General features: G+C 39.6%; 1 protein-coding gene across 2 annotated transcripts in view; it reads left to right on the top strand.

Annotated features, from left to right (window-relative positions):
• CPSF3 (cleavage and polyadenylation specific factor 3) overlaps positions 1–14,045 on the top strand; it is a 40,548-nt gene that overhangs the window by 17,847 nt on the left and 8,656 nt on the right. For both annotated transcript variants that reach the window (XM_026009133.2, XM_026009132.2), the window contains exons 8-15: positions 373–548; positions 1,569–1,727; positions 2,527–2,673; positions 5,421–5,573; positions 7,310–7,418; positions 8,583–8,681; positions 10,022–10,116; positions 11,685–11,772. In XM_026009133.2, the coding sequence (XP_025864918.1) occupies positions 373–548; positions 1,569–1,727; positions 2,527–2,673; positions 5,421–5,573; positions 7,310–7,418; positions 8,583–8,681; positions 10,022–10,116; positions 11,685–11,772 (1,026 nt within the window). The remainder of the gene's footprint in view (positions 1–372; positions 549–1,568; positions 1,728–2,526; positions 2,674–5,420; positions 5,574–7,309; positions 7,419–8,582; positions 8,682–10,021; positions 10,117–11,684; positions 11,773–14,045) is intronic.

The raw sequence follows: 14,045 nt of genomic DNA, 5'->3' as shown, positions 1-14,045 counted from the left end.
CGTTGCCGTGCACAGCAGTGTCATTAAACGTGGCTTACCCTTAACCGTGTAATGACTACTGCAGCCGTGGCTGACAGGTTGAATCAATCGTTCTGTGCTTGTAATTACAAATTGTACTTCTCACACTCCAGGGGGTTCCAAACCTTTTATCTTTCCTATTAACACTTAAATTAGTTATTTATAGAAATTGTGAGATAGAGAAATATGTATATATGTGGCCGTGTATATATGTACTGTTTTATATATACATAGTCACATGCTTTATTTCTTGGTTGTCTGAATTTCTTAAAATCAGTTACATGTATCATTTATTATTTGAACTATTTACCCCACATCACAAAACGGAATTTGTTTCTTATAAAATCTCTCTAGATGAGTATTGGCAGAACCACCCAGAACTCCATGATATCCCCATATACTACGCATCGTCTTTGGCCAAGAAGTGCATGGCAGTGTACCAGACATATGTAAATGCCATGAATGACAAAATCCGCAAACAGATCAACATCAATAATCCCTTTGTTTTCAAGCACATTAGTAACCTCAAGGTGAGTGCCGAGGAAGGAAGCTGACGGACCCGTAAACGCAGTGTCCATAGTGCTCTTAGCTGCCTGCCATTGATTTGGGGCCAGTCCTTCTTGCTGAGGTCTCACTGTTTCTCTAGCAGGCACCATTTTTCTGCCTGAAAACAAAAATCTGGTAACTGGCATTCTTTTCTGCTGAAACAGATTTCACCACTTGTTCCAACTCTCCACACATTCTCAGTATTTACGCTTGCTAATTTAGTTGGGTCTCTCTGCCATAGGAACAGGAAGTCCTGATGAAAAAAAATCTTACATCACATATTAAGTTTTTCTATTCTTGCTCAGACCTAATCATCTTTCTGATTTGCCTTGCAAATTCCACATATGAAAATTTTCATGTTTACTTTTGTAGAACATTCATTCAGTACAGTCTGATTTCCTTTTGTTAAAAAATAGTTTTAACAGAAGTATTGTTTTATTAAAACGAATGCTTTAATCTTAATAAATAATGCCTCCAAATAATTCAAGCTATAAGTCCTCTTCCAGTTATAAATGGACTTTGTTCATTATTATTTTCTAAATTAGTTGCTTAAGAATTAGAGCCAGATTTTCCCTAGAAACAATGTTAAACTTTTTTGGTTAGATTTTTAAGTAGCTTAAAATATTCATGAAGTATGCAAGGCCATTGTGAGCAGGAGAATTCTTTTAGAGTTCTATCTTGGACAGATAGGAAGCCATTTGACTCTTACTTTTTCCTGCCTGCCTAGCAATAAAAATGGTCCTAATAGTCCATTAATTCTGGCAGAAGGTTTAAAAGGTCAGTGTGAGCTAATTGCCTTCTATCACTTTGTTCTCCTTTCATTCCTAGCCTAAATTGTTTAGGAACTTAGATATCAGACTTAAAATGTTTATCACTAGTCTTGAGGCCCTTTCAGTAGTGTGATTAATCTTTTCACCTAGCTTTTTGTTATTCTTTAAAAACAAGGAATGCCTTGCCAAACCCTGGTACTTAGCATTCCTCTGCCATTCCTTTTTCTCTCTTAGAGCATGGATCATTTTGATGACATTGGTCCCAGCGTCGTGATGGCCTCCCCGGGCATGATGCAGAGTGGCTTATCCAGAGAGCTCTTTGAAAGCTGGTGCACGGATAAGAGGAACGGCGTCATTATAGCAGGGTACTGTGTGGAAGGGACACTTGCCAAGGTCAGCCATGGTCTTAGACCACCATGTTATTCCTAATCAGAATTGCCAAGGTGGCTCAGTGAAGCCTAAGGATCACCCATCTGGTCGCAGTAAAAACTATGGGAAGGAACTCGTTTGAGACCAATACAAAAACACGGACAACCCTCATTCACAGAAGTTTGCAAATATGTGTTCTCTTGTGAAAAGTCACAGGTGTCTGGGTTGATTGCCTATCTTCTTGTTGATACAAAACGGTTGATGTTAAACTCTTGAGGACATTTCCTACAAATTGTAGGAAATAGGTGCTGAGCTCCAGAAGCAGTTTCTGAGCATCTAATCATCACATCCTCTTATCTCTTCTTTCTAGAACTTGTCTTATTTTTTTAAATACATTATGATTCCCCATTTTTTTTTACTACTTTAGTGTATTCTCTAAGTCACACAGGCAACCTTGGCTGTGGATTTAAAATAGATTTCCAGAATAGAAGCACATCTGTCTGAAAAGTGACTTTCTAGAACAGGAGAATAGCTGGGAATACAAGTTTGCCTTTCTGGTCATAAGTTACAGTTGCCACTTCCAATGCTCCAAATACATTGAATTTTAGCTAACCTGCTTACCTTCCTGATAAAATATTTGCTTGACCAAGAACATAAGTATTTGATATTTACTGAGTCAATTGTTAAAACGCTTTGTGTGCTAACAGTCCCGAATTTAACGTAAAAGTTTTTGGCTGTAGTAACAAATGGAAAATGTGCCTTTTCTCTTCTAATTGGGTAGTTTATTTGTTTTGTTTCTTTTATTTTTGTTTCTGTTTAACAGCATATCATGTCTGAGCCAGAAGAGATCACTACCATGTCTGGACAGAAGCTACCACTGAAAATGTCTGTTGATTACATTTCTTTCTCTGCTCACACAGATTACCAGCAAACCAGTGAATTTATTCGTGCTTTGAAACCGCCTCATGTGGTTAGTCTATGAATTTGATTTGTGACATTAAAGGGGAAGAAAACATACCCAAGAGACTGTAGCCGATTTGGTTTTCAAATCAAACGCTGCCTGTCATTAGGGTAGCCCTTCCCCGGGGGCCTCTGCCTGCACCTTGACCTGACCTTTGCAGCTCCCTGCTGAGTTAGGAAGGTGTGTGCTCTGATTGTCTCCACTTACCTGGGGTCCCTCATCAGCTCCCCCAACCCCAACTCCAGGGCTCTTTCTGTCATTCTTTGCTGCCTCCCCAATAACTTAAGACCACAGGCTTTGCTGGTGACTGCTTGTTTTGAATCCCAGCTCCATCCCTCACTTGCTGGGTAACCCTGGGCAAGTTACTTAACTTCTCCCTGCCCCATTTGTAAAAAGGGATAATAATGCCTCATAAGGCAGCTGTGAGAAAGGGATTAGAGAACATATATCTAAAGCATGTAATATGGTGCCTGGCATAGAGTAAATGCTCAGTAATAGGGAAAGAAGAGAAAGACAAGTCACATAATAGTAAAAGTCAAAGATCCAAATGGATCTGAAATCACATAGCTCCTTACTGATGTGTTTTGTTTATATTTTTAAGTTTTATGTAATAACGAAAATAAGTTACATTTTGGTGAGGTTGGAGAGGGGATAAGAGAAGAAAGCTAGAAAAAAAATAGGTATTTTTAATCAACAGAACACTCAGGGAACAAGGGTGTAGGGAGGGGAAACAGATGGAGTGCCCTTCCTGAATGTATTAAAAAGGATGTTTAGAGGAAATAGCCTTTTGCTGGTTTTTTCATTGTGGGAAAATATATTATATATATAAGTTGCCATTCTATGGAAGAAGCATAGAATTCTGTGGCATGAATCACATTCACAGTGTTGTGCACCATCATACCACCTATTCCCAGATTTTTTTTATCGCACCAAGCAGAAACTGTACCTATTAAGCAAAATATCCAATAGCATGTTACCGTCTGCATTCAGGGTTCCTCTACACCGTAGCACATATCAGAACTCCCTTCCCCTTTGCGGGTAAACACCACATTCATGCATGTGGTGTATGCGTGTGGTGGTGAACACTGGCCTCTGAGCACCTGTTTGAGTGCCCGTTCTCACCCCAAGTGACAGGGTAATTCTGTTCATTTCTGGTGGAGTCACCCAACTTGCTGTGATGACTTGCTGTGGTGACCCCCCAGTGGTACACAGATGTTCCAATTTCTCCATGTCCTTGCCAGCACGTGCTATTTGCCTTCCTGTAATTCTAGCCGTTCCCCGTAAGCATGCAGTGGTGTCTATGTCTACTGTGGTTTCCATCGTCCATTCCCTAATGATGGATGATGCTGAGCGCCCTTTCATGTGATCTTCTGTTATTCTGAGTTCTTTCTGGCATGGGAGTCCTTGCAGGGATTTGCCAGCAGCCCTTAATCGGCAGAATCTTGGGTGGAGAAAAATTTTTAGCATCGTGAGGTGTTGAATCTTGTTAAAGTGCAGCTCCTGCCAGGGGTTCCCTTGTGTGTGTGTGTGTGTGTGTGTGTGTGTGTGTGTGTGTGTGTTTCATGGAAACGCTCCCACATGTTAGAACCAGGGAGGAGATGTATTGCCTTTTCCTCTCGGCTTTCACCACCTCTTCCTCAGCCCCATTTCATTGCTCTTCAGGCTCTCTCTGTGCCGACAGTTTAAATTCCTGGATTGAACTCGATGCTTACCTTCCTTCAATAACCAGGTCAGCAAAAGTGTATCTACGTGATAGAATAACCATAGTGTTGGTGGTAATAATAAATAACAGCTAGCATTTATTATTTACCATGTGCCAGGTACTGTTCTCATGTTTTAAGTAACCTCTATGCCTGACATGGGGCTCAAACTTACAACCCCGAGCTCAAGAGTCACCTGCGCTACCGACTGAGCCAGCCAGGTACCCCGTACTCCTAGTTTACACGTGATACCAACTTGCTTACTCCTTACAACCAACAACTGTTTGTAGATGCAAAAACTGAGATGTTAGGTAACTTGCCCAAGTTGCCATAGCTAGTGTTTAAGCAGCCAGGCATCAAAGTCGGGGCTCTTTACTAAGCCATACATCTCTGCCTAGTAGTGATGCTGGGTAGGCTTCTGTAAGCCCAGGCAAGAAATCATCAACCAGTAGTGTGCAGGTTTAAGAATATTAGGTCTTGTAAGGTATAGATTACAAAAGTAAATAGGAAGAACCTGGTTTCAAATACAACTGTAAATATCTCTCAGATGGAATTCCATTTGGTTCTGAAATATTTTATTTGGTATTACTATAATAAATGGAAGAAAATATCACCAGTCTATTTTTTCCCCCATAAAAAGCTTCTTTTGAAAGTCTTGTATTAAGAAACCTAAAGAAAATTGGGTATTTTCTGCATTTAAGAGTAGCACTAGTTTCATACAAGAATCATGCATCTAAAGCTGGTAGAGGCTAAAGAAGTCATGTGGTACAGCCCTTGGCAGTTGAGCATAGGAGTCTAGAAAAAAGCCAGCTTCCATAAAGCTGCATAACTCATTAGTGGCAAAACCTGAGGTGGAAGTCTTTACTCTCTCTTAAAATAGTTCCACTTCAGGATTTTTAAAGGCAAACAATGAGAATACCTGTACAAGTCTGATTGGAGGCCCTTCACAGTAGTTAAGTTAATGACTTCCAAGTATATGTCGGTGTCAGATAGGAGCTGTCATTAACCCAAACTCAGGATGTTTCTCTGTGCTCTCTTCCAATTCATTCTATGTAGATTTTAGTCCATGGAGAACAGAATGAAATGGCCAGATTGAAAGCAGCCCTGATTCGAGAATATGAGGATAACGATGAAGTTCACATAGAGGTTCATAATCCTCGGAATACAGAAGCTGTGACCTTGAATTTCAGAGGAGAAAAGCTAGCCAAGGTAAAAAGTTATAGTTTCTTTCTTTCTTTCTTTCTTTCTTTCTTTCTTTTCTTTCTTTTCTTTCTTTTCTTTCTTTTCTTTCTTTTCTTTCTTTTCTTTCTTTTCTTTCTTCCTTCCTTCCTTCCTTTCTTTCCTTTCTTTCCTTTCTTTCTTTCCTTCTTTCAAGATTTTACTTATTTATTCATGACAGACACAGAGCAAGGCAGAGACACAGGGAGAGGCAAGCCCCTCACAGGGAGCCCAATGCGGGACTCGATCCCAGGACCCAGGATCACACCCTAAGCCAAAGGCACCTGCTCAACCACTGAGCCACCCAGGCGTCCCAGTGTGGTTTCTAATCTTATGCAGGCCTTTTCTTTCTTTCTTTTTTTTTTTTTTTTTATGCAGGCCTTTTCTAAAGGGAAATGTATATGTCTTAAAAATACAGACTTCTTTTAATCAAAGCAAGATAATGTCCTTAATGATGATTTTCTGTTTGCTTAGTATATTAATTATACTCGTTTGCTTTTTTAGGTCTTCTTCTGGTCCTACTAATTCATTTCTTCACATAGAAAGTTTTCAAGTACATTAGACCGTAGTGCAGTTGAATTTGATAGTTTTGTCATCCACATCACCACTTCTTTTCCTCCCTGTTTCTGAAAATAAACAAATATTCATTACTGTTTTATTACTACATCTAATATAGTATTCTGTCCACTGGTCCTTCTCCTAAAGAATCTAAAGATAAGCTCATATTTTTAAATGTATATGTGGTATAAAAAATAAATAAACAAATGTGGTATGGTGGAACTTATAAAAAATTGTCTGTTTTTGATATTGAAATATAGTATTTTCAGAATTTAAAAATAAAATAGTTGGGCCACCTGGGTGGCTCAGAGATTGAGCATCTACCTTTGGCTTAGAGCATGATCCCGCAGTCCTGGGATCGAGTCCCTCATCGGGCTCTCCCTCTACCTACATCTCTGTCTCTCTCTCTGTCTCTCATGAATAAATAAATAAAATCTTTTTAAATAAATAAATAGTTAAAAATCTTCCTGAGATTTTAGAGGGATGTGGTAAGGTATCTGCATTTGTGCCTCCTGTTAGGAGTTTTTTAAAGATACTTCTAAGGGAAACTTTTTAATGATTATCTGAAGTTTTAATATCAGACATATATTAATGAGCAACTTTACAGCAATTCTTTTATATAATGAGCCAGAAATGAAAAGGCTAATTGATGAATATCCTTCCTTGCAGTTAAGTTTGAGAAGAAAAAAAGCAAAAGTTAGGATGTAAGGCTTTTGTTGCTGAAGGACAGACAGATGGTTGTATTTACTCCTGAATTAACCCCTGTTCACAAAACTTTCCAGTGGCCAGTTTACTGGACGCGATCTTATACCTATAGAAAATGTATTCAGTTAGGAATCTAAGAATTGAATTTCCCAAACTGCTGGTTGAGATTTGGGGAGGGAGACAGTTTTACAGTATGACAATTTAGGAGAAGTAGACTTGAACAAGGTTAAGCTGATTTCTTTACAGTAGGACTTTTCAGAGTTTTTATTAGGCCCTTGTGCATTATAAACCCTCAAGAAATACAGTATGCAGCACTTAAAAATGTTTTAACTACAGGGGTGCCTGGGTGGCATAGTCCGTTAAGCGCCCGACTTTTGATTTCAAATGCCTGATGATCATCATTATGACTGAGTATCTGAATAATTGCATTTTCTAGGATTCTGTCTTCTTTTTTTTCGTAATAGGTCATGGGCTTTTTAGCAGACAAAAAACCAGAACAAGGCCAGCGGGTCTCGGGAATACTTGTTAAAAGAAACTTTAATTATCACATACTTTCTCCTTGTGACCTCTCCAGTAAGTATACTATTAATTGTCAAATATAAATTGATTTTAACATTGAAAGAAAATCTATGAATGCTTCTCTTGGTGATGGCCAAATTTTAAGGAATAGCCAAGTAATAAAATATAAGTTAATGAGTTTATATCACATAGCTTTATGGGGGGAAAAATCTTTCTTGAACTATTTAAATGTTTGAATTCTTTGTGAAATAACTTTTTCTTAATTGGGAACATGAGATCACCTCTGAGATGGTTGACCACTCCTGCTGACCCTGTACAAGCCTGTTTTCCACTTTTCACACTGGAGTTCTGGTGCTTTTATTTTCTATAGTAACCTTGGCCTCCCTACACACATATTTTGATCTTTATGACCTAGAGTCTCCTTGTTTGTGGAGCCTTTATGTTGTGTGCCTGTGTAAATGCTGGGCCACCATTACTTTTGCAGTAAATATGGTATTTTCTTAAATAACAGCGCTCAATTTTATGCATATAGCACTAATCGAGTATGAGTGTCGTGTGAAAGAACAAGAAATAGCAATGCTCAGATAGCCGTCTGTGATCTGGACCCACTGTCAGCTTTCAGCCCATCATGCAGTGAACATAACTTGCTCCTCTGTTCAGTGGTGAGCGCAGTCTTACTCTGGGCCAGGTGTTGGAGGACTAAAGATACTCTGCAAAGCACAGCCCCAGCCCCTGGAAAGCTAATGAGAGAAGCACTCTTGTCAAGAGCTAGTCACAGCACTGATGAGTGACCCAGAGAAGTGCATAAGTATATAAGGGGAGAAGATCTAGAAGAGTCAGGAAAGGTTTTGCAGACCAGGTAGCACTTATGTCGGGTGTGAAGGGCCATCGGGAGCAGCCATGCCCAGAGGAAAACAGAGGACAGCTGGCTTACTGGCTTGGAGACCTTTGGGGACCCGATGTTTTCAGGGTAGTGAGGCTGCCGGCTTATGGCTGAAGCCTAAGCTAACTAGACTGGGAGTGGGGGTAGAGAGTTAAGGGGGGAAATGTGGGGTGAGAACTAATGAAAGAGTGCCTCACAAGCTTTCTGAAAACACGTTCTGGTCTACTTCACTTTCACTTCTCTCTACCCCCATATGTGTTTGCAGATCGTATTTTGTTGTGACGAGTATTGTCACTGAAAGTGTATTTATTCTAATTTCCTAATTTCCTCTTCAGATTATACTGACTTGGCCATGAGCACTGTAAAACAGACCCAAGCCATTCCCTATACTGGCCCTTTTAATCTGCTCTATTATCAGCTACAGAAATTGACAGGTGTGTATATTTATAAAAATTCATTTAATTATTTTCCGCTTTTGAGTAAGAATTAGTATATGTCTGAGACAGGACATTATTTAATTTGGGTAATTGTCTCAGGATTTGCACAAATTTTATTTGCACTTCACTGGGACATGTTACCAGCTTTAGGTGAATTTTTGAAAATGTACTCATAAATTTTTTTAATTGAATTATACTTCTTATACGTGATCCACTGAAAGTTCTAGAAATATCAGTAGTCTTTGCTCCTTGTGTTTAAAATCTGGTTTAGGGTTTAGTATACTATTGCTAAATTTTTATCTATCTCTTATTCAGAAAATAAGTTTTCTGGTTCCATCAGTACCAGTCTATACAGCAGGTTTTATAAGAACACATGACCACTGGCCAAAGGCCAGTAAAACAGTATTCTGTTTTCTTTCTTCTTTTTTTTTTTTTACAATTTTATTTATTTATCATGAGAGACACAAAGAGAGAGAGACAGAAGCATAGACAGAGGGAGAAGCAGGCTTCTCGCAGGGAGCCAAATGCGGGACTCGATCCCCAGACCTGGGATCATGCCCTGAGCCAAAGGCAGATGCTCAACCACTGAGCCACCCAGGTGTTGCACCTATTCTGTTTTCATATTAGACCATTTTGAGTTAGAGATTTCTATGTATGAACAGAATGAGAGACAATGCCTGAGTTAAAAGGTGTGGATTCCCTCTAATAAGCAGGAACACTTTGAATTACAAATTACACTTTTTATTAATATGCTCTTGATAATTCAAATAGCAAAATACAACCATGAATAAACCAATAGAAAGAAAATCCTTTTTTTACTTCAGACCCTCATATTAGAATTATAGGTCATCACACAGAAAGTTAATAAAATATGTCTGAATTAATATTTAATTAAGAGGTTGCTGGGAGACCAGGAAGATCTCCTCTTAGACAACAGAATTTTCCTGTAGAATGATAAAGCCTGTGTAGACAAAGGCAGAAGGGACTAGGTGGCAGTAGTTGACTGGTCTCATGTTAAATTTTAAGATGCTGGTGGCTTATACAAACACAGATGTTTGACAGTCACCAGAGTTTGTGGTTAATAAAATGTTGAATGTCCAAGGTAAATCATGCCTCATTATATGAATTTTTTTTAATACATATTGACATTGAGATCTTTCAGTTGCTCTAAGCAATTCACAGAAAACTTTATTTGAAATCTAACTATATAAATGAGCAAATTAATTTTTTTCATTGTGTATCATATTTATTTCAGCTATCTCTATATAAACAAGGAATAATGATGCTTATGGAAGATTATCAAAAAATTATATATGTCTTAATATTCTTTTTTTCAGGTGATGTGGAAGAGTTAGAAATTCAAGAAAAACCTGCTCTGAAAGTATTCAAAAATATTACTGTCATACAGGAGCCAGGAATGGTAGTATTAGAAGTAAGATAGGATCATTTACCTTAACAAGGAGGGGGAAAATGTTTTAAAACTTCACGTATAATTGTAGAGAAAACTTGTTTCTTCTCAGTCAGGAAAAAAATATGTATATATGTGCATATTTATCTTTCCCAAATCAGCTTTAAATATGACACAGTTGAGCATTTTCTATGTAGTTCCAGTAACATAGAAACTAATATTAGGGACGCCTGGGTGGCTTAATTGGTTAAGCATCCCAACTCTTGACCTCAGCTCGGGTTTTGATTTCAGGGTTGTGAGCTCAAGCCCCATGTTGGGCTCCATGCTGGGCATGGAGCCTAGTTAAAAAGAAAAATGAAACTAATAACAAATTAAGTCTTAATATTTAATATGTGTAGTGAATATATGTCTCAAATGAGAAAGGCTCAACTAATTTTGTGATAGCCCTGGATGTCTTCAGTTATATCAAAATATCCAACATGCTCAAGCTAAAAATGAAATTCTATTACATTGAAACAAACAGACTTGTCACATAGCACGCTTAAAGAGAGTGGAATTTTGAAAATTTGGATCAGCAATATTAAAAATGACCCAAATACACAAAGGCTAGAAACCATTGAATTGGTTCCTACTATTAGAATTTTAAATTCCTACTGGTAGAATCTGGAACCCAGACACCAAATTAATTTGATGGTTGATTTTGATAGCTTGGCCTCTGTTAAGTTCAAAGAAGGCCCTTTTTTTTTAGTTTTTTTTTTATTTATTCATGAGAGACAGAGAGGCAGAGACACAGGCAGAGGGAGAAGCAGGCTCCCTGCAGGGATCCCGATGTGGGACTTGATCCCAGGACCCTGGGATCACACCCTGAACCAAAGGCAGACATTCAACCACTAAGCCACCCAGGCATCCCCAAAGAAGGACTTCTAAAGTGAATCCTGGAACTAAGTGATCCAGGGAGGTACCTCATCCATTTTTCTGCCCCAGGGTAGAATATGTAAATTCTCCATCTAGATCATCTGCTGGTCTGTTCTTACACATTTTTTTTTTTTTTTTAAGACTTTAGCCATTTCTTCTAGAGAGAGAAAGTGTGTGTGTGCAACCGGAGTGGGGTCAGAGGGAAAGATCTTAAGCAGACTCCCCAGTGAGCTCAGAGCCCATGCTTGGGGCAATCTCATGACCCCAAGACCACAATCTGAACTGAAATCAGGAGTTGGACACTCAACCAACTGAGCCACCCAGGTGCCCCTTACACATTAGGGAAGGCACTCGTTCCTGAAAGAATTCACCTGGTCTCACCCTAACCTGGCAGACAAGGAAAACTATCTCAGAGCACTGGGCATGTGCAGGAGCAACTGGTCCTAGGCTTTGTGTGGGTAATTAAAGTAAATGTTTAAAAATATTACCCTCTTCCCATGCTGTGTGCTTCTGAAACACAGTACTGAAGTCCAGCATTAGTAATTTCAGGAAATAGTTAATGTCAATTAAAATGCTAGACACAGAAGTCCCATAGGTACAGTCCGTGGATGGTCGGGTTCACAGCTTTTGCAGTTGGCTGTATTCATACCTTCCTAATTCTGCCTTTTGCTTCGCAGTGGTTAGCAAACCCTTCCAACGATATGTACGCAGATACAGTAACAACTGTGATACTGGAAGTTCAGTCCAACCCGAAAATCAGGAAAGGTATGGAATGATTTCCTTTTTATCAAATAATTCTTTCACTTTTCCCATAGTCTGTGAACTAAAAAGCAGAAAATAGAATCCTAGAACTTGAAATCTGCTTGTTCCATTCCTGTAGCCTTTAAGATGCAGCATGTGCATAACAATGCATGTTACTAATATTTTACTTTTTGTCCTAGATCTTTATTTGTGCTCTTGCCAAAAATCTGGTTGCCATGAACACTAAGATAAAATTCCTTGGTAACAGTCTTCTCAAAAACAATTTAATCAGAAATTCCAAAATATTTGCTGAATCAATCCAGCATGTCTAATAAGAAAATACTCTGCCCTATTGGTGTTTAGTGAAACCTGTTGAGCAGAATGGAATCTCTCCATAGGGCAATTTTTGTAGTCACTTTTTTTCTTTTCCAAATAGCCATTTTCAATCAAAGAAGACAATAGTTGAAGATATCTTTGTGGGATTTCTTGTAGTCTATGTTAGACATAATTCAGTATAATGCCTCACTGGCATGTAAGGTAACCCTTTTTGCTACCAGGGGAGGGAGTCACCCTTAAAGAATTACTTTTTTTTTTTTTTTTAAGATTTTATTCATTTATTCATGAAAGACACAGAGAGAGGCAAAAACGTAGGCAGAGGGAGAAGGAGAGGAAGCAGCAGGCTCCCTGCAGGGAACCCAATGTAGGATGTGATCCCAGGACCCCAGATCATGCCCAAAGGCAGATGCTCAACCACTGGGCCACCCAGGTGCCCCACCCTTGAAAAATTTGGGGAAGCCTCCCAGCCTTTACCCTTCTCATGGTACCAGGTCTTGTTCTCTGACAATGGTTCTCTGTCTTGAAATTTAAAAAAAATAAGTAGGTAGTCTGATTGCAAGAGGAAAAAATATTTAGCTGGATATTTAATAATCCATCTTCTCGTAACTGACCGCATCTATATAATGAATAAATACCTGGACAAATCTGAATTATTCATCTGAGGTACTGGTAAGCATTTGCATTTGTTTTGAGTAATTGTGAAAAATGGTAAAAATTTTAGACACCACTGAGGACTTGACTTGTCTTAGTTGGATTAAGTAACTGGTGGGGAGCGGATGCCCCTGTGTGCGTGCAACACAGGAGAGGGAACTGTGTGCTTCTACCAGCCACAGGGGCACCAAGGACCTTGGGTTTGCCCCTGGTGCTCATTCAGCGTCACAGACTTTGCCCCGGAGCACAGAACCCCACTCACAGCAGAACAGCCTTAAAGGTGGTGTCAGTTTTTTCTTATCTTACTATTTTACATTTTTCTTATCTTAGGTGATAGAGATACAAAGGACAAAGTGCAAGATGGGGGTGTGTGGGGAGGGGGACCTGGGCTGCAGCAGTGAGGGGCAGGGATGCGAGGGACGGAGTGGAATGCAGAGAGCAAGAGTGGAAGGCTCAGACGCAGAGCCATGAGCGGGCCCACCATTCAGGATCAGAGCCCTCACCCTGTTAGGCTCGTTCAGTTCACACCACATACCCCGGAATTTAATTGCTTTAACCTCCAGGGCTCCTTCCTGTTGTATAATGCAACAGTCTTTTTGTAGAATGCAGTCTGTTTTGCGATACAATCACCTGAAGTCAGTATTTTTGTCAGATACTTGTGTACTTTTCTGGAAAAGGAAACTTCTGTGCGAGAATGGTGTGTTTCTAGGCCAGTGAGGATGCTGGGGGGGTCTTCCAGGGTGTGTCATGTCCTAGCCTTCCTGAGCCCCGCTCCACACAGTGTGGTGGGGCAGGGGTCACGGGGCATGTTGGGCCTGAGACTGTCAACTGTGTTGGCAAGATGCCACCTACAGTTGTGGTGAAGCCACTATGTGATCGGCTGAAAAACGAAAAGATAATCACCCAACGTTTCACGTCTGTGTCATACAGGAGAGAACGTGTGAACTCTCATAGGTTGGTCTGACTTGATGCTGCGTCTCTCTCTCAGTATTCTCTGGTCCAGAGTGAAAGTGTACCCTCACTCTGATCTGTGGGAGTTGACTTAAAAATGACTGTTAAGAGTGCTCCATTTTTAATAACATAATGTGTAAACATTGTTTCCTAAGGTTAGCCTCTGGGCACTGGAGCAGGGATTCATAGCGGACAGGTCAGAATAGGGTTCTTCCATGAGTTAATTGTGCCGAATTAGCTGGCTGCCCTGTACTCCCTCTTCTTCCCTGCTTGTGTTGTATTAAGAAAAGGCTATTCTGTTCTTTTGGAGAAATGAGTGGCCGGCATAGCTCACATTCATTTGACAGATATTTATCGAG

Source organism: Vulpes vulpes, chromosome 8, assembly GCF_048418805.1.
Source record: "Vulpes vulpes isolate BD-2025 chromosome 8, VulVul3, whole genome shotgun sequence".
Classification (NCBI taxonomy): Eukaryota; Metazoa; Chordata; class Mammalia; order Carnivora; family Canidae; genus Vulpes; species Vulpes vulpes.
The sequence above is the reverse complement of the archived record's forward strand: the minus strand, read 5'-3'. Positions and strand labels throughout refer to the sequence as shown.